General features: G+C 41.6%; 1 protein-coding gene across 10 annotated transcripts in view; it reads right to left on the minus strand.

The window, feature by feature from the left end:
- Positions 1-19,046, minus strand: part of kiaa1109 (KIAA1109 ortholog) — a 626,997-nt gene that overhangs the window by 106,295 nt on the left and 501,656 nt on the right. For 6 of the 10 annotated variants that reach the window (XM_072495716.1, XM_072495713.1, XM_072495711.1 and 3 more), the window contains 3 exons: positions 17,117-17,179; positions 10,281-10,519; positions 4,392-4,616 (listed from right to left, as the gene is read on the minus strand). In XM_072495716.1, coding sequence (XP_072351817.1) covers positions 4,392-4,616; positions 10,281-10,519; positions 17,117-17,179 — 527 coding nt within the window. The remainder of the gene's footprint in view (positions 1-4,391; positions 4,617-10,280; positions 10,520-17,116; positions 17,180-19,046) is intronic. The other 4 variants (XM_072495719.1, XM_072495714.1, XM_072495717.1 and 1 more) reach the window with 3 other exon arrangements.

Consider the following 19,046-nt stretch of genomic DNA (forward strand, 5'->3'; position numbering starts at 1 on the left):
TTGAGGATATGTCTGAGACAGCAAAGGTAGAAATTATTCAGCTTTTTCCCCTGGCTAGCACACATAGTCCAGATCTCAACGACTGAAGAGCAGGGCACCGAGGATGAAGGCTTTGCAGGATCACGGCTTGGTAAGTGAACTGCAATGTTTTTTTCATAGTAATAAAAACACTTATTTCCTTTCTTCTGTTTTGAAGTTCGGAGAAAAACAACTCAGTGATTATATAGAAGTTAATTAAATGCCATTAGAAGTAATTTAATGTCTGCAAATCCCTTTTTCTACAGCTATGTCACAGGAAGCTTTAAAGAAAAGACTGCTTGTCCTCCATGCTGATTAAGTTATGGATGGTGGTGGCAAAGGCCAAAGGTGTTGTGGAGGCTTCCCTGATGCACTAAATTAACATGGATCTGGAGTTGGGCAGTCCAAGAAATTAGCACATTGAGTGAGTGATAGTCCAACTTGGAGTCTTTAACAGCATACGGATCCCACTGATAACCACCTCCATCCTGGGGAAGCCAGAAATCCTTGCAAGTTTATGGACTTATCTCTTAGTTGTACAGAGCCAGGTTTTAGGGTGAAAGGGATCAAAGGGTATGGGGGGAAAGCGGGATTAGACAATTGAGTTGGATGATCAGCCATGATCATAATAAATGGTGGATTAGGCTCAAAGGGCCAAATGGCCTCCTCCTGCTCCTATTTTCTATGATTCTGTGGATAGCGCTTGTCACCTGCTGAATTAAGGTCCTCATGGCTCCTTAGCTTTTGTTACAGAAGTCTCCAGTACTAGACAAAAGCCATGGAGACTCAGGGCCATCCAGGGCTTCGTCATCAGTGACAAGGCTTGTGGGAGGCAGATATCAGTTTAAATTTTTCTGGAGCACTTCACAAAGATGGTCAATTGCTTGGTGAAATGCATAGCTATTCCAATGGTGACTGAAATTTGTGTTCTTTACAATCTCTCGAGAGAAGAAGTAACAAAATGGAACAATGTTTGTCTATGGTGTCTTGCGCGACAAGCTTGCTCTCTCTGCTTCTCCACCAGGTCATCCATGACACTCATGAGAAAGGGAATATCTGATTCTCTGAGCTAAAAGGCTGTGGGTTCAAGTTCCACTCCGGGACTTGAGCACAATTTTTTTTTTGGCTGGGATAAGTGTGTGTGGGGAGTCTAATGTGTGTGTGTGGCTGCAGCTTGTCAGCATCCCGAGTGTCAAACACGGACCCGGCGAATCCCGCACTGTTTTTCATTGGAATCGATTGTGTTCCACGCAGCACCGGTGCTAGCCCCTTAAAAGTAGCGGAATCGGTCCAGGTGTTGCGGCAGCAATTCTGTCATGAAAGTTCACAAATTCTGCGTTGGCATCAACACTTAGTCTCAGAAACGGAGAATCCCGTCCGGTATTTTTTCATGAAAGTGTTAGATATTACATTTAGGGCGAAGGGGATCAAAGGATATGCGGGAACGCAGGATTAGGCTGTTGAGTTGCATGATCAGCCATGATCATAATGAATGGTGGAGCAGGCTCAAAGGGCCAAATGGCCTCCTCCTGCTCCTATTTTTTATGTTTGCAAGAGTATCAGCCCAAGCCTGAATATCGTCCAGGCCTTGCTGCATAGGCACATTACTGCTTCAGTGTCAGAAGACATGCAAATGGTAATTTTCATTGTAAATATCGCCTTCCACCACTTTGCTGATGATCAAGAGTAGATTGATGTGACGATAATTGGTCAAATTGATTTATTCCGCTTTTTGTGGACAGGACATACACACGGTAATTTTACACATTATTAGGCAACGGCCAATGTTGTAGATGTACTGGAGTAACTTGGCTCGGAGCATACTAGCTTTGGAGTGCAAGTCTTCAGCACCACAGTCGAGATATGCCAGGGCCCATAACCGTTTCTGCTTTCAGTGTGCTCAGTCATTTCTTGATATCACATGGAGTTAATTGAATCGCCTGAATGCTGCTTGTAGCTACGATGATTGGAATCAGCTTCAGCCTCCTGCTGAGCATTCAGATTCTGGGATCCACCATCACTGAAGATGGGGATGTTTGGAGAATCTCCACCTCTCATTAGTTGTTTAATTGCAGCAACATTCTCTTTGAAATCTAACAAGTCATCAGATCTCTTTGAAGATGACCCTTAGTGTCCAAAGATGTGCAGGTTAAATGAGCAGGTTAGATGGGATAGGAGATAGGGTGGGGAAGTGGGCCTAGGTAGGGTGCTCTTTCAGAGGGTTGGTACGGACTCGATGGGCCGCATGGTCCTTCTGCACTGTAGAAATTCTAATTCTTCTAATGCTCTTCCACAAATGTTGCAAAAGAAAAAGTAAGTCAGAGACATCTCATGTGCAGGTTGGGTCTTCAAATAATGCTACAGGCGATCCCTCCTGCAGCTGAACACATACTTATGATTCTGAAAGGACATTAATTGGATCTGTCCAAATGGGCAGAACATGCATCAAATTAGTCTATGCCCTTACAAGCATGGGTAGCCATGTGGAAGTTCAGAAACAGCATTGCCACAATTTTCAACTGCTCCAGTTTCTGTCTCCTGTGGCGCCACAGAACCAAGTTTTGTGATCTGTGTTTCTTCAACTCTTAATGTCTCATCTATCCCTCACTTCTGTCACCATATTATTGACGGTGTGTCTTCACCTGTCTGGGTGCTAAACTCTGGAGTTTCCTCATGAAACTTTTCCCCCTCCCTCTTCAATACCCTTCTGGCTCTTTGACCAAGCTTTTGGTGAGCTGATCCCACATCTATTTCTTTGTCTCAGGTCAAATTTTGGCTGATTATACACCTGTGAAGCATCTTGGCATGCTTTACAACATTAAAGATGTCATTTAAATTGAAGCATAGTTGCTGTTCTTATTGGTCAGAATGTTGTATGGCAGAATATCATGTGGCAAAACCTTCAGTAGAACAACTAACTAGAGTTGATAACCCTATGCGAGCCTTTTACTCACTGGTGTGCCTTAACTGAAGTGCAGTATGGAAACTAATGCAGGTATGCAACTGAAAAATAATTTGAGAACTGACCAATTGTGTGCTATGGCAGTCTGATCTGTAGACATATATCACACCATTATTAACTGCAGAATTTTCTTGTCCAATTCTAAAAAGATATGATGGAGAATGTAGAGAGGCAGCATTCAAATGGATAAGAATATTCATTTTTATAACAATTACTCTGTTTGACAATACAAGGGGACAGAAATTTATGTATTTAAGTCCTCACCGATCATCCTAATTTGATGTGAATCTTTGGCATTGTGTTAAGAGCACAGATTGGGAGTGTTTAATATTTCCAAACACTGAATTGAATTTTGTGAATGAAAAGTAAGATAATGCCCAGAATTTGCTGGGAAATTAATTGAATTTAATGTATAAGTGGTTCTTACGACGTAAATCATCCAGCAATTTGTAGTGAGAAAAAGATATCTCATCAATTGCTGCACAATTTGTGCCACTCCACCAAGAGTGTTGTAAAATAGCAGCTCACAATCAACCTCCCTGTGAGTTTCAGGAAATTACTGCATTCCTGCCTTACTTACCAATCAAATGTTCTCCAAAGAGTTACGGCTGGTACTTAACAGCATGAGGATCCCTTTAATGACAGGATTCATGTTCCTGCAATTCTCAAGGTCAGACTGCAAACAACTGAAACGGTGTACTCTCGTTCCTGTATGTTGTTCTTGCAGTTGAAAAAAATTCTTAATTTTTTTGTCTCTTTTCTCTCTTTGAATCCATTATTCCTTTTCATTGATTTTACTTTCTGTTCGTGATTTGACTTTAATCTACTTAATTTCCTTCACACTCATTCCTCTATTTATTTCTCAATCCTTAAATTTCATCAGTTAAGGAGATAGACTCTCAGTCCTGTAATTCACTAAGTTCCCAGGTGTCCAGTTCCCATCATCATGCCATTATCAGCTCACATTTCCAGCAATTTTCAGCTAATGCAAATTATGTGAGAACTGAAAGGACCAGATCTTATAGTTGTGACCCAAATATTACACACATTAAGGGCGAGATGGTGGCATAGAAGTAAAACCATTGGACTAGTAATTCAGAGGTTCAGGTTAATGCTCTGGGAACATAGGTTCAAATCCCACCATGGCAACTGGTCGAATTTAAATTCAGTTAATAAATCTGGAATACGCCAGTCTCAGTAATGACGATCATGATAGCTATCATTAATTGTTGTAAAACCTTTAGAGAAGGAAATCTGTTATCCTTACCGGTCTGACCTACATGTGATTCCAGACGCACAGCAATGTGACTGATTCTTAATTGCCCTCTGAAATGGTCTGGCAAGCAACAAATTGCCCACAGTCCATGAAAGAAAAAAAAAAACAATTGGAGCAAATAAAAGGTCTTCCTACTTTTTAATGTTGAATTCATCGTGTTCTGCTTGCTGCAGCTGCTGTGTAGTTGGATGCAGAACACATTTTCCACTCTCAATTTCAACTCGAATATCAAGTTCAAAATCAATGTTTCTTTCTGTTGCAGCATTTAAGGAATTTCTGTTCATTGATGCTGACGGCCATCGGTCAGTGAAAAGTTGTTGAACTGCAGCAAGCCCAGGAGACCGTTTACGTATGCTATGCCTGCAGAACAGTAAATATAAATAATCTTAGAAACGCAACACATAAAAGTATTAACTTTCATTATCAGATTTTCTTTCAAATTCCCCCCAGGCTTAGCATCCTGAACTCTGCAAAAAGAAATGTGACCATTATATCAGAGGTCAAAATTTAATTTTCAATTATGCAATTTATCTGCAATTAATTTACCATATATTGGGTTAAGTAGTTATGTATTTTTGACATGATTAAATTTAAAATTAATACAAATTTTAAGCATGTCTGACCAAAGCACTATCTTGGCTGATCACAACTAACATGGACTATGTCTACTGTTTTGGGATGATGTGGAGATGCTGGCGTTAGACTGGGGTGAGCAAAGTGAGAAGTCTTACAACACTAGGTACTGTTTTGGAGGAAGGATAATTCAACCTTTTTATTCAGCCTCTGATTTCCGGGTAAGCGTTCTCCAAGGCGACCTTCAGGACGCACGACAACGGAGAATCGCCGAGCAGAAACTTATAGCCAAGTTCCGCACACATGAGTGCGGCCTCAACCGGGACCTGGGATTCATGTCGCATTACATTCATCCCCCACCATCTGGCCTGCGAAATCCTACCAACTGTCCTGGCTTGATACAATTCACACCTCTTTAACCTGGGGTTACCCCATCTCTGGATCTGTAAAGATTTAATCACCTGCTAATGGTCGCATTCCAAGCATTGTTTGGCATCTTTGAATTTGTCTATATATGTGTTTCTGGAACAGACCTCTTCATTCACCTGAGGAAGGAGCCGCGCTCCGAAAGCTAGTGACATCGAAACAAACCTGTTGGACTTTAACCTGGTGTTGTAAGACTTCATACTGTGCTCACCCCAGTCCAACGCCGGCATCTCCACATCATGGCAACTTTTTTATTGATTCTATTTAATTCCTGCTTTACATTATTTGCAAATATTATGCCCAGTCCAGTAAGGCTCGTAAATCTCTTTGGTCTTCATCCTGGCAACTTCATGAAGAGTATGTTTGTTTTTTCTATGTCCAATATTTTACACTTGTAAACATGAAATTTTAACCTGGAGTCATTTTATCTACTTAGGTACTTTATTTAACTTAATTGTTGCACTAGAATTGTCCTTTAGGTGTCCAGGAATATGCAGGTTAGATGGGGTTATGAGGATAGGGTGGAGGAGTGGGCCTAGTTAGGGTGCTCTTTCAGAGGGTCGGTGCAGACTCGATGGGCCGAATGGCCTCCTTCTGCACTGTAGGGATTCTATGGTTTTTCAGATGCCTCTCGCCTTAATTTGGTGAGCAGACACATTTAACTAGCTGATATTTGAGTTCCTGAATCCAAGTCACAGTGTAAATTAGAAATAGTAACAGTTCTAATATTGAGGCCTGGGGTACCCCAATCACTATTTGCCCCAGCCAACATAACATACAAAACACATACTTTGTGTTATATCCTGATCCAGTCGAAATCCCTACAGCTTTCCTTTTAATCAATACCTCTTGTAAGTTGAAGGTAGGGATTTCCACAAACTTTCAGAAAAGAATCAGGGACATTAGTCAAGCAGGGACTTCTTCTGAATCTGTTTATTAGGTTACTATTGTGCAAATAAGCCTCAGGCTTACTCTTAACTATCAAGTGAGGGAGAGTATCAAATTGAAGGAAAAAACATACAAAGTGGCAAAAATTAGTGGGAGACTAGAGGACTGGGAAGTCTTTGGGGGACAACAGAAAGCTACTAAAAAAGCCATAAAGAGTAAGGTAGACTATGAAAGTAAACTGGCTCAGAACATAAAAGCAGATAGTAAAAGCTTCTACAAATATATAAGACAAAAAAGAGTGGCTAAGGTAAATATTGGTCCTTTGGAAGATGAGAAGGGAGATTTAATAATAGGAGACGGGGAAATGGCTGAGGAGCTGAACAGGTTTTTTGGGTCAGTCTTCACAATGGAGGACACAAATAACATGCCAGTGACTGATGGAAATAAGGATATGATAGGTGAGGACCTTGAGATGATTGTAATCACTAAGGAGGCAGTATTGGGCAAGCTAATGGGGCTAAAGGTAGACAAGTCTCCTGGCCCTGATGGGATGCATCCCAGAGTGTTAAAAGAGATGGCTAGGGAAATTGTAAACGCACTAGTGATAATTTATCAAAATTCACTAGACTCTGGGGTGGTCCCAGAGGATTGGAAAGTAGCAAACGTGACACCACTGTTTAAAAAAGGTCGGCAGAAAGCGGGTAATTATAGGCCGGTAAGCTTAACTTCGGTTGTAGGGAAAGTGCTGGAATCTATCATTAAGGAGGAAATAGCGGGGCACCTGGAGGGAAATTGCCCCATTGGGCATACGCAGCATGGGTTCACAAAGGGTAGGTCGTGTCTGACTAATTTGGTAGAATTCTTTGAGGACGTTACCAGTGCAGTAGATAACGGGGAGCCAATGGATGTGGTATATCTGGATTTCCAGAAAGCTTTTGACAAGGTGCCACACAAAAGGTTGCTGCATAAACTAAAGATGCATGGCATTGAGGGTAAAGTGGTAGCATTGGTAGAGGATTGGTTAACTAACAGAAAGCAGAGAGTCGGGATAAATGGGTGTTTCTCTGGTTGGCAACCTGTAACTAGTGGGGTCCCTGAAGGATCAGTGTTGGACCCGCAGTTGTTCACAATTTACATAGACGATTTGGAGTTGGGGACCAAGTGCAATGTGTCAAAGTTTGCAGACGACACTAAGATGAGTGGTAAAGCAAAAAGTGCAGAGGATACCGGAAGTCTGCAGAAGGATTTGGATAGGTTAGGTGAATGGGCTAGGGTCTGGCAGATGGAATTCAATGTTGCCAAGTGTGAGGCTATCCATTTTGGGAGGAATAACAGCAGAATGGATTATTATTTAAACGGTAAGATGTTAAAACATGCTTCTGTGCAGAGGGACCTGGGTGTGCTGGTGCACGAGTCGCAAAAAGTTGGTGTGCAGGTGCAACAGGTGATTAAGAAGGCTAATCGAGTTTTGTCTTTCATTGCTAGAGGGATGGAGTTCGAGACTAGTGAGGTTATGCTGCAATTGTATAGGGTGTTGGTGAGGCCACATCTGGAGTATTATGTTCAGTTTTGGTCTTCCTTCCTGAGAAAGGACATATTGGCACTGGAGGGAGTGCAGAGGAGATTCACTAGGTTGATCCCAGAGTTGAGGGGATTAGATTATGATGAGAGGTTGAGTAGTCTGGGACTGTACTCATTGGAGTTTAGAAGGATGCGGGGGGATCTTATTGAGACATATAAAATTATGAAGGGAATAGATAGGATAGATGCGGGCAGGTTGTTTCCACTGGTCAGGGAAAGCAGAACTAGGGGGCATAGCCTCAAAATAAGGGGAGGTAGATTTAGGACGGAGTGTAGGAGGAACTTCTTCACCCAAAGGGTTGTGAATCTCTGGAATTCCTTGCCCAGTGAAGCAGTTGAGGCTCCTTCTTTAAACGTTTTTAAGAAAAAGATAGATGCCTTTCTAAAGAATAAAGGGATTCGGGGATATGGTGTACGGGCCGGAGAGTGGAGCTGAGTCCACAAAGATCAGCCATGATCTCATTAAATGGCGGAGCAGGCTCGAGGGGCCAGATGGCCTACTCCTGTTCCTAGTTCTTATGTAAGTCCATTATTTTACATGGATTGCAAGTAATGTGGTCGCTCATGTTGTATCTAGCCCCTTTCTCTACTTGGGTATCACATTAGTTTGTTTTCTATTTACTGGTACCTCCTGGTGTCCAGTGTCTACTGCATCATGACCATCAGTGAATCACAAATTACCTACCGTGTGACTCTCAGCACTGTGGATTAAATAACACCAATCCTTGGAAATGTGTTTTCTTCGAACAATTTTAACCTCAGACTTTCATTCAGGTCCGAATTTTGAAAAGATAGGTCTGAATTTAGAAGTTAGAGCTAAAGTGATGGGGCTTGCCACTCAGCTCAAAGAAAGCTGTGATATAAAAAATTAAATGCATAATGGAGAAATTTGACATTCCAAACCAAAATTGGTTCTTCAAGACCAGCGATCTGTTTCAGCAATGATTATGAGCATAGCCACTGTTAAAAACAGTGTACCTTTTCAAATCATTTGCAGTACAACTAATAACAAAAAAAGGGCATGGTCTTATCAGCTCAGTGATTTCCATTTAATTGCAGTCTGCAGGGAATTCCACATTTCACCGAACACTTAACTGTGCAGACTCCAGACTTCACAGTCAATTTTACAGGAGACAGTTTCACCTTTACTACTGCAAAATCATTATCAACCCTGGTACTGGATATTTGGCAATGGGAAAGGTAATTGCAAGTAAATCACCTCCGAAAATCTTCCAAGACTCAGCAAGCCCGAACTAAGCATTACCAAAAAATAAATTCTTTAATGATTTGAATTAAATAATTTCAATTGGCCTGAGAGGACTGCGAAGAACTGTAACCAAATTGCCGAATAGAAATTATACCATTTCCATTACTTGCAGTTATGTGCAACGAAACATTACTCTAGATAAAAAATGCTGGGTGCGCTCTATCGGCCGCACCCAACTCGGGACGTTGTGATGCCAGTAAATCTTGCGAGATACCTCCCACCCACAATGATCGGGATCCAGATTTGTATATTCAAGTGTGCAATCAGTTTCAAGGCGTGGGATCTAACGCCTCGGAGACCCTGAGTGAGCGCCACGTGTGGGCGGGATCTGGGACGTGTCAGTTAGATCACAAACTGATCTGTGCCCTGCATGGATCCCAATTTCGGCATATCCCGTGATTTAACCGGCATGCCTAGATCCATAACGGGCGCATCATGGCTGTTGAATCCCACCCTCTCTCAATTTCTTCTTCGTTATATATCCTATATTGGAATTTCCAGTCCCACACACCCACCACTAAATTCCATCTTAAGTGTTAATGTGCATTCTTTTTTGAGAAAAAGACATTTATTTTTGCAATTGCGCAAAAAAGCAACCATTGTATTCTTGCTTAAAACATATTGCTGCCATTAATTTCGAAATTCAAATTTCAATATATCCTGATCAATATCTATCCCTCAAACATCATCATTAAAAGTGCTCAATATCATATTGCTATTTGTGAGAGCCTGTTGGATTAAAATTGGTTGCTGCTTTTTCATATATGAAGAGTTGTTATACGTCAAAAGGCCTTAATTGGCTGTAAACCACTTTGGGGTGTCTTGAGGCCACAAAAGGCACTACATAAATGCAAGACTTTCTTTAATTGATTAGAGTCATCTCTGTTTCTGCAGGGTTTATTTCTCGTGTTTTCCTTTGTCAATACTTGAAGAACACATCATTCAGAATGTTTACCATCTTGTGTTTATCATTTTTAAGTCAGTCTCGTGTCGTGATGTTTTCACGTCTTCTCTTTTTATGTGGCAAATAAAATCAACAGTACTGTACAAATTTACAGTATATTTGTGCTGGTTTCAACAGTTGGAGATTAGTAAAATAAATGGGTTATTAGACTTTCTCTTTCGTACTTTTGGATTAAATGCAACTGTTGTAAATAAACTGGGAAACAGAAAAAAGACACATCTGTCCTCATGTAACATTAAAATTCGATATGTTTTCAAACTTTCTTTTCAATAGGTTCTGGGATCAATTATTTATATTTTGAGTAAGTAAGACAAAGAGCACTTACGGTGTCCTCCTGTTGTATTGTGGCTTTTCTTTTTCGTAGTCTTCATCCCGGTCAGACTCTTCACTAGATGAAGACAAACTGTCTTCACGTTTTGCATCATCGAGCTGGAAGGCAAGTCTTTGTTGATTGACATGTGGAGTTTTGGGTGAACTAAACACTGAACGTTCACTGATGGGTGAGAAATGAGGTGGGCTATCAAGGGTGATAGATAACAGATCCAATTCTGTCTCCTCAGGAAACTGATGTCAAAAAAAAATTGAGAAGTTCAAAATTACTTTTATTTATGTTGCGTGTACTAATACTTTCTCAGGTTAGTTTATATTAGAACCCAATCACCATCCACGCTTTACTTGAGCAGACAGAATGGTTTTGAAATATGGAATGAACAATGATACATTTGACAATGAATTCACCAACCTAGACATTTTCTAAAATCTGTAACAGAGGGTGAAAGAATTCTTATGTGGGCCAATCTGCTGCCAATCTAAAATACCTCTTTAGAAAGTTGTCATTAATATTTCATTAGCCAATCTTTTTGTTGGACAATCAACTATATCCTATTTTGCTACCAGTATAAGCAATGTAATGACTTGAAATTTGTTTTCTGACTTGACACGTCAGGTTATTTTTTTAGTTTATTTTTTTATAAATGTAGAGTACCCAATTCATTTTTTCCAATTAAGGTGCAATTTAGCGTCGCCAATCCACCTAACCCTGCACATCTTTGGGTTGTGGGGGCAAAACCCACGCAACGCGGGGAGAATTCCACACGGACAGTGACCCAGAGCCGGGATCGAACCTGGGACCTCGGCGCCGTGAGGCAGCAGTGCCACCATGCTGCCCTGACACTTCAGGTTATTAAAGCCTGTTGTTCAAATTGCTTTCAGAAAGATGTATAGTAAAGTCGCCATAGTCCCAGATCACCATAGGCTGCTTTCTCGTTTGAGGGGGGAGAGCTGACTGATGGTAATTTAATCTGTGGACACCACACCTCAGGCGAGGGGTAAGGTTGACAAGACGGGCCTTCATATACAATTTCAGCCGATATGGAAAGCAAGATGTTTACTCATTTCTTTTTTCTTTGAAAAAAGTTATCTGGAAGAGTTTGAGTGAAATGAATTAGAGTCGCTTCAATGCAAGTGCTCCTTGCCATGAGAAATGAGTAAACAAAATTGTTCATAATTTCTCACTATATATTATCATAGAATCCCTACAGTGCAGAAGGAGGCCATTCAGCCCATCGAGTCTGCATCGGCCCTTCGAAAGAGCACCCTACACAGGCCCATGCAGACCTGTGCAAACTCCACACAGTCAGTCACCCAAGGTCAGAATTGACCCCAAGCCCCTGGCGCTGTGAGGCAGCAGTGCTAAACACTGTGCCACCGTGCCACCCATTAATCTCATTCAGAGATCACATGACAGCAAGTGAACAAAATTTCAAAAACGTAACATCAGTGTACTAGAAAGTGCACATCTGTAGCAGGTTGTTGTGGTAGAGTAGAGAAACCCTGAATCAGACTGACTTTGAAATGCTTGGTGTTCACAGTGGATTCTCCATTTTGCAACACCAGCTCCGTAATGAGCATAAGAGTTAGGGCAAAAAGGGAAAAAGTTCAATTCTAATGAAAAGCTGGGTATTGTCAACATCAAATGACTGGTGGTAAAAATCTGACTTCTAAAACTTCAGATTCTGTGATTCGATCATGTCAGAAGATCTATACCTTTTTGTAACTCATTCTCAACTGCATTTTTAGTACTTTCACATTAAAAAGCAATATTAAGAACGAAGGTAAAAGTATTACCCGTGGTACAAAAAGTACACCCAAGCAGGTCAGAGGGAAAATTGAAAGGAAGGGAGGGGATTTTGTGTGTAAATACTGAACCAACAGTAGGTAACGTAAGATTCTAATTTCTTTTATAAGTCTCCACATACAAATAGGAGTATACCAAAGTAGTACTGGAACTGGCATTGTGGCACTGAAGAATTGCAAACTCATTGGTGCTCTTGCAATGTCAGAACACTTGCTGTGCTAAAGCACCAGATCAAAAAAATGTTTTTGTTTTTTTTAAATGCATTTAACTGCTCCTAGAGCTTAGAAATGATCTTGCATATTAAATGGAATCCTCTGTATATAGACCCAAGATATAGCCAATCAATAAGTAGAGTGCATCTGAATTTCCTAGTTTTGTTCTTCCAGCTGCGGAAAGCTGTGGAAAGACATTCTACGGATTGTTTATTTGAGCAATAAACATTTATGACTATTTCCATATAACCAATGTCTTAACTAAGTTAGTGCCTTAACTGAAATTCAAGGTAGGAGATACATTTTTTGCGTCCTAACTGAAGTAGAATTCACCTGGTTCAGGTGGGAAACACCCCAAGTTGTGGAGGGAAGTAACATGAAATTGCTGAGGCTCTGGCTAGAAATTCCAACCCTCCTTAAATATAGGAGCGTTGGAGAGGTCTTGAGAAATGCAAATGGTTAAATCTCCTTTCAAAAAAAAGGGGGAGAGGGGTAAATCTGGCAACAAAAGCCAGTTGACCAGTGTTGTTCTTGGGAAATCTGGGACAAAATTAGTTGGCATTTATGAAAAGACATGTAAAAACTTTTAAAAGGCAAATTGTGGTTTTCTGGATGGACTGACTTTCCCAAAAGTGGGGAGGGGGTTGGTAGACGGGCTGGGGGCCCTGATTAGGACCGAAGAAATATTGGCGGGCTTGAAGGCCATGCAATCGGGTAAAGCCTCAGGGCCGGATGGGTACCTGGTGGAGTTCTATAAAAAGTTCTCTGAGATTTGGGGGCAGGTGCTGGTTAGGGTTTTCAATGAGGCAAGAGACAGAGGGGTTTTACCACCGACGATGTCACAGGCCACCATCTCCCTGATATTGAAACGGGACAAAGACCCGGAGGCATGTGGGTCCTATAGGCCGATCTCTCTGCTCAATGTAGATGCAAAATTACTGGCCAAGCTCTTGGCTGCTAGGATTGAGGACTACGTGCCGGACGTTATTGTGGAAGGCCAAACCGGGTTTGTCAAGGGCAGGCAGTTGGTGGCCAACCTAAGGCTGCTGAATGTGATCATGATGCCCCCGGAGAGTAGGGAGGTGGAGGAAGTTGTGGCAATGGATGCCGAGAAGGCTTTTGTCCGGGTTGAGTGGGACTATTTATGGGATGTGCTGGGACGATTTGGGTTCGGGGAGGGCTTTATCGACTGGGTCAGGCTGCTGTATCCGGCTCCGGATGCTAGTGTAGGGACGAATAGGACGACGTCTGATTATTTTAGATTGTACCGAGGGACAAGGCAGGGGTGCCCCTTCTCCCCACTGCTATTTGCGCTAGCAATTGAGCCGCTGGCAATTGCCCTGAGAGCTTCTAGCGGTTGGAAGGGGCTGGTACGGGGGGCTGGAACACAGAGTTTTGTTATACGCCGACGATCTGCTCTTATACATCACGGGTCCAGTGGCTGGGATGGATGAAATCATGGGAATCCTGAGGGAATTTGGCCAGTTCTCGGGGTATAAACTGAAAATGGCAAAAAGTGAGTTGTTTGCAGTCCAGGCGAGGGGCCAGGAGGGTCGGTTGTGGGGGCTGCTGTTTAGGTTAGATGGGGAACGTTTTAGATACTTAGGGATGCAGGTGGCGCGACTGGGGCCGGTTGCAAAAGTTGAACTTATCTCGGTTGGTGGAGCAAATGAGGGTCGAGTTCAGGAGGTGGGAAGCGCTCCCACTGACACTAGCAGGGAGAGTGCAGACGGTTAAAATGACGATCCTCCCGAGATTCCTGTTCGTATTCCAGTGTCTCCCCATTTTCATTCAGCGGTTCTTTTTTAAGAAGGTCAATAAAATGATTATGGGATTTGTGTGGGGCAGGTGAGGAGATTGATGCTCGACAGGAACCGAGGGGAAGGGGGGCTGGCGCTGCCAAACTTTAGTCATTACTACTGAGTGGCCAACATAGCTATGATAAGGAAGTGGATGGTGGGTGCTGGGTCGGTTTGGGGGCGGATGGAGGCCGCTTTGTGCAGGGGCACCAGTTTGGCGGCCCTGGTTATAGCGCCCCAGCCGCTCACGCTGGCATGGTACTCCACCAGCCCTATAGGGGTGGCGGTTTTGCGGATCTGGGGCCAATGGAGAAGGCACGTGGAGGAAGTGAGAGCATCAGTTTGGTCCCCAATTTGCGACAATCACCGATTTGCCCCGGGGAATATGGACGGTGGGTTCCGAGCATGACGGAAGGCTGGGATTGAAAGGATGGGGGATCTGTTCTTAGAGGGGAGCTTCCCGAGCATGAGGGCGCTGGAGGAGAAATTTGGGCTGGCAAGAGGGAATGATTTCAGGTACTTGCAGGTGCGGGACTTTCTACGCAGACAGATTCCATCCTTCCCACACCTGCCACTTAGGGGGATTCAGGACAGCGTAGTGTCCAGTGGATGGGTGGGGGAGGGGGGGGGGTCTTGGATATATATAAAGAACTTATGGGGGCAGAGGAGACGCAGACCGAGGAGCTGAAGCTTAAGTGGGAAGAGGAGCTCGGAGGTGAGATAGAAGAGGGCTTATGGGCGGAGGCATTGAGCCAAGATAATGCGACCGCAACATGCGCTTGGCTCAGCCTGATTCAATTCAAGGTCGTCCACCGGGCCCACATGACAGTGGCCCGGATGAGTAAATTCTTTGGACTGGAGGACAGGTGCGCCAGATGTGCAGGAGGAGCAGCGAACCATGTCCGCATGTTCTGGGCATGTCCAAAACTCAGGGGGTACTCAGGGATTCACGGACGTTATGTCCCGGGTATTGAAAACAAGGGTGGTGATGAGTCCAGAGATGGCAATTTTGGGGGTTTCGGAGGACCCTGGAGTCCAGAGAGGCCGACGTTCTGGCCTTTGCTTCCCTGGTAGCCCGGCGACGAATACTGCTGGCATGGAGGGACCCAAAGCCCCCGAAGTTGGAGGCCTGGCTATCGGACATGGCGAACTTTCTCGATCTGGAGAAAATTAAGTTCGCTCTGAGAGGGTCACTGTCAGGGTTTGCCCAGAGGTGGCAACCATTTATCGACTTCTTCGCGGAAAATGAATAGTCAGCAGGGGGGGGGATTAGGGTAACGTAGATTAAGTTCTTTGATTAAATAACAAAGAAGGTTGCTAATAGTAAGATTGACGTTGTGTATATGGACTTTTGAAAGGGATTTGATAAAGTACCACATAATGCGGTTAGAAAAAATTACATTTATGGGATTAAAAGGACAGTATCTGCATGGAAATGACATTTGCTAACGACAGAAAGGAGAGAATAATAGCACAGTAATTTCTGAAATTGAAGGGAAATGTGCAGTGGACCCCCAGAGGGTAATAATATTGGAATCACTAGTTTTTCTGATATATTTAAAAACAATGCTAATACTCCATTAAGGCCAATTCTGGGGACCACTATTTAGGAAGAATGCCAAGCCCTTAGAGAGGAGACAAAAGAGAGTTCCTAGAATAGTCCCAGTGCTGAAGGACTTCAATGATGTGGAGACAGAGAAACTGGGACTGTTATTCAAGAGTTTATGATTTCATTAGGATTTCACTGGTGTTGAATAAAGAATCTCTCTACAGTGACAACTTTTTCTCGCACATTCTGGCAGCAACAGGAGTGTTACCAACAAGAGGGAAAGAATTAAAAGTTCTCTCTTTTCCATGGTGATCTCATTAGCCTTTCTATAACAGTTAAATGCTGAAAAAGAAAAACAAAAATATTTTGCTTATTATGTTTATAAGGTGCTCTGAACTGAGTGAAAACTGGGGATCATTGCATTGATCAAATTTCATCTTAAAATAAGCAAAGTTTTCCTCCTTCCTCTTGTGAAGAGGGTTATATATTGGGGTACAATTCAATGTATAATGGTTACCCTCCTGATAGTCAAATCAACATAGTGTATGTGCTTAAACAACTATCTTTGCATCTTGCTGATCATGTCTGCCAGCTAAGTCAGTAGATCAGTAGATCTGTAGATCTTGTCCTCATCTGACATTCACTCATAACCACTTTCCAGCAAGGACCAATCAGTGCAAATTCCCCATCTTATTTTCTTCCTGTCTGACACATTGAGGCTAATGCAGAAATCCCACGTCCATCACAAAGCATATACATCGGATTCTGGCTCCAATGGAAGGCCAGGATCACATTTCGTACATTAAATATCTGTCTGGTCTGTCCACTCAGACAATAATACATGAAAAATAACATTAGTGTACAATGAAAGCAAAGCATATAGTTAGTACATTTTTTAATGTTATAGTACCTATGGCTCCCAACTTTGATTATAAAGCCAGTCAAAAATGTTGCCTTCGCCCCAGATCAATATGGAGCTTAAGATTAAATGAAGCAAATTCGGTGCTAATTAAAATTGCCTGTAGTTCAAAGAAATTGTATGGGTTAGTTCATAAGCATGTGTCATGCAAGTTCGTGAGCATTTATGAAGCATGAATAAATTTCATTTTTAAACGAGGTGATCCTGTCAATGCATCTCTAAAATCATAATCTCATTTGCACAGTTAAAATGAAGCCATTGTAACCACATTTTAACTATTATTTAATGATGCTGTTTGACCGTTTTTTTCGCACAAGCACTATAGAATGTTTTTCAGTGACATGCTAGATTATATTTGTTGTAATGCAAAAGCAGTTTGATGATCCAGTAAACAACCTGTTATATTCAATGTAAAAACTTGAAAAAAAATCACACATCATAAATGCTTTTAAGCTGAACTTGCATAGCTTAAAGTTGATAGATTATCAAGATGATTTCCCCATGAAGCAATTCATTTTGTTGCAGAACAGACTTTTAACCAGTACCTGAAAATACCCTTCCTTTGGTGTGCTGGATTGCTTTGTAAGGCCCAAAGCTGTATCATTCAGCTTTAATGAAGTAAAAAGGAAAATTTAATTATATAACTTACAAGAAGCAACACTCCCATTACATGATTATAACACAAATACAAAATTGTACCCGCTACATTAACAGAAGTCCTTGTGATGATAAAGATGCAATAATGTAAAGGTTTTTTATATTACCGTAAAACTATAGGTATCCCCATGACTTATCTCTATATTCATAACTTGTTTCACTAATAGCTTCAACCAATGATAACCACTTGCTAAAATGTGGTTGCCATTATTCCAAACTTATTTTGCCAATGTATAACAAACAAATGTTTAAAATAGGTCATATTGTCAGATCATCAACATGATGCAGATGGTGGGATGTGAGTTTGCAACTGCAGTCATATACAAGGCTGTTAATCGCAAATCTATTGCAACATTCTCATGCCGAGCAAAGTGCAGTCTTCAGTCACAGTTATTTCCAGCTTGCTCTTGTGCACCTCCTTGCAGACAATTAACAAAATTGGGTGAGACCCGAGAACCAGTTGTCTGCTTGCAAATGGTGCAAACGAGAGAAAATTAATTATATCAATGCAATAACTAAATTATTTAATCAAATTAACTTTTAAAATCTTGCACCAACCCTTTGAGAACCCTTTTCCAACATAAATAAAAGCAAATAGCAGGAAATAGTCTGAAAATAGAAATGTTCCATACTTCAATTTACACCTTCCTTTAGTTTGAGTCTACACTTACATTATGCAGCTGTTTTATGACAAAAAGTAAATGCTTATTTTCAAAGATGCTGTGGAGACAGCTAATACTTGCTGACATTTTCATTTGGAATATTGTATTAACAGCTGTTATACCCCATAATAAACATCCAAAAAATATCCTAGGAACTAATCGAGACATTTTTTAAATATCTGATTACCAAAGTGTGAAAGGCAATTTCTCGGGATTTCTGCAGGAGCAGCCAGTGTATGAACAGACATGCAGCAGTATGATTTATTTACTGAGATCGATCTGATAAACTTCTGATTTTAGTCAAATTACTGGAAGAGATATACAAGGGCAATAGTTTCCTTGTGAAGAAAAATATTGAAGGGTGAGCAAATCTAATATGCACATTTACACCTCTTAGATCTCTCATTGTAAAGCAGCAGAGGCCCAAAATATGGTCAAAGTATATTTCTTTCATTAGGACAATGTTCATGGTGTGACATAGCAAATTAAAGGAATCTGGGGGGAAGAATGGCAAGAACAATTACAACAGGAGTGGGAAACAATATTTAGTTTAGATTAAACAAAATCGAGTAATATGTTTTCCTGGGATCCCACAACTCGAATTATCCAAAGTGTAATCTATAGTTGCTCTGGATGTATTGATGGTATGATCGGAACATCTAAACTGACAAGGAGATCTGACTCAAGGATCTCCATCCAGGAAATTAAACTGCTGTTATTCCAAAACCAGCAGCTCAGGGAATGACTAGTCTTTTTAATTTATAAAGTAGGGGCGAACTTTGAACAAAATGACTTGTCTTCTCCCTCAATCTTACCAACATAGTGAAATTTTTTTTTCTGGGCTGTCCAACTAGTTATCCTGGCATTAATACATGACACGTTATTACTCTTAAAATCTTAAAATTTCACCTTCCTCAACAGCATGGCCACAGCTCCCAGATAATAGCAGAATGAAAGAGGTGTTGTGCTAAACTTTTGCAAAATCAGAAAATAAAAATAAAACTCCAATAATAATGTTCATTAGCAAACAGAAGGGGAAGTTAACCTAAAAGTCTAATCTCTAAAGAAATTCCAGAGACTCTCCGAGGCTCTATCACGATTGGTACAAAGAACATTAAAGCAGATGAACAGATCCTTCAGCCCACCAAGCCTGTGC

This window comes from Scyliorhinus torazame, chromosome 3, assembly GCF_047496885.1.
Source record: "Scyliorhinus torazame isolate Kashiwa2021f chromosome 3, sScyTor2.1, whole genome shotgun sequence".
NCBI classification, from domain to species: domain Eukaryota; kingdom Metazoa; phylum Chordata; class Chondrichthyes; order Carcharhiniformes; family Scyliorhinidae; genus Scyliorhinus; species Scyliorhinus torazame.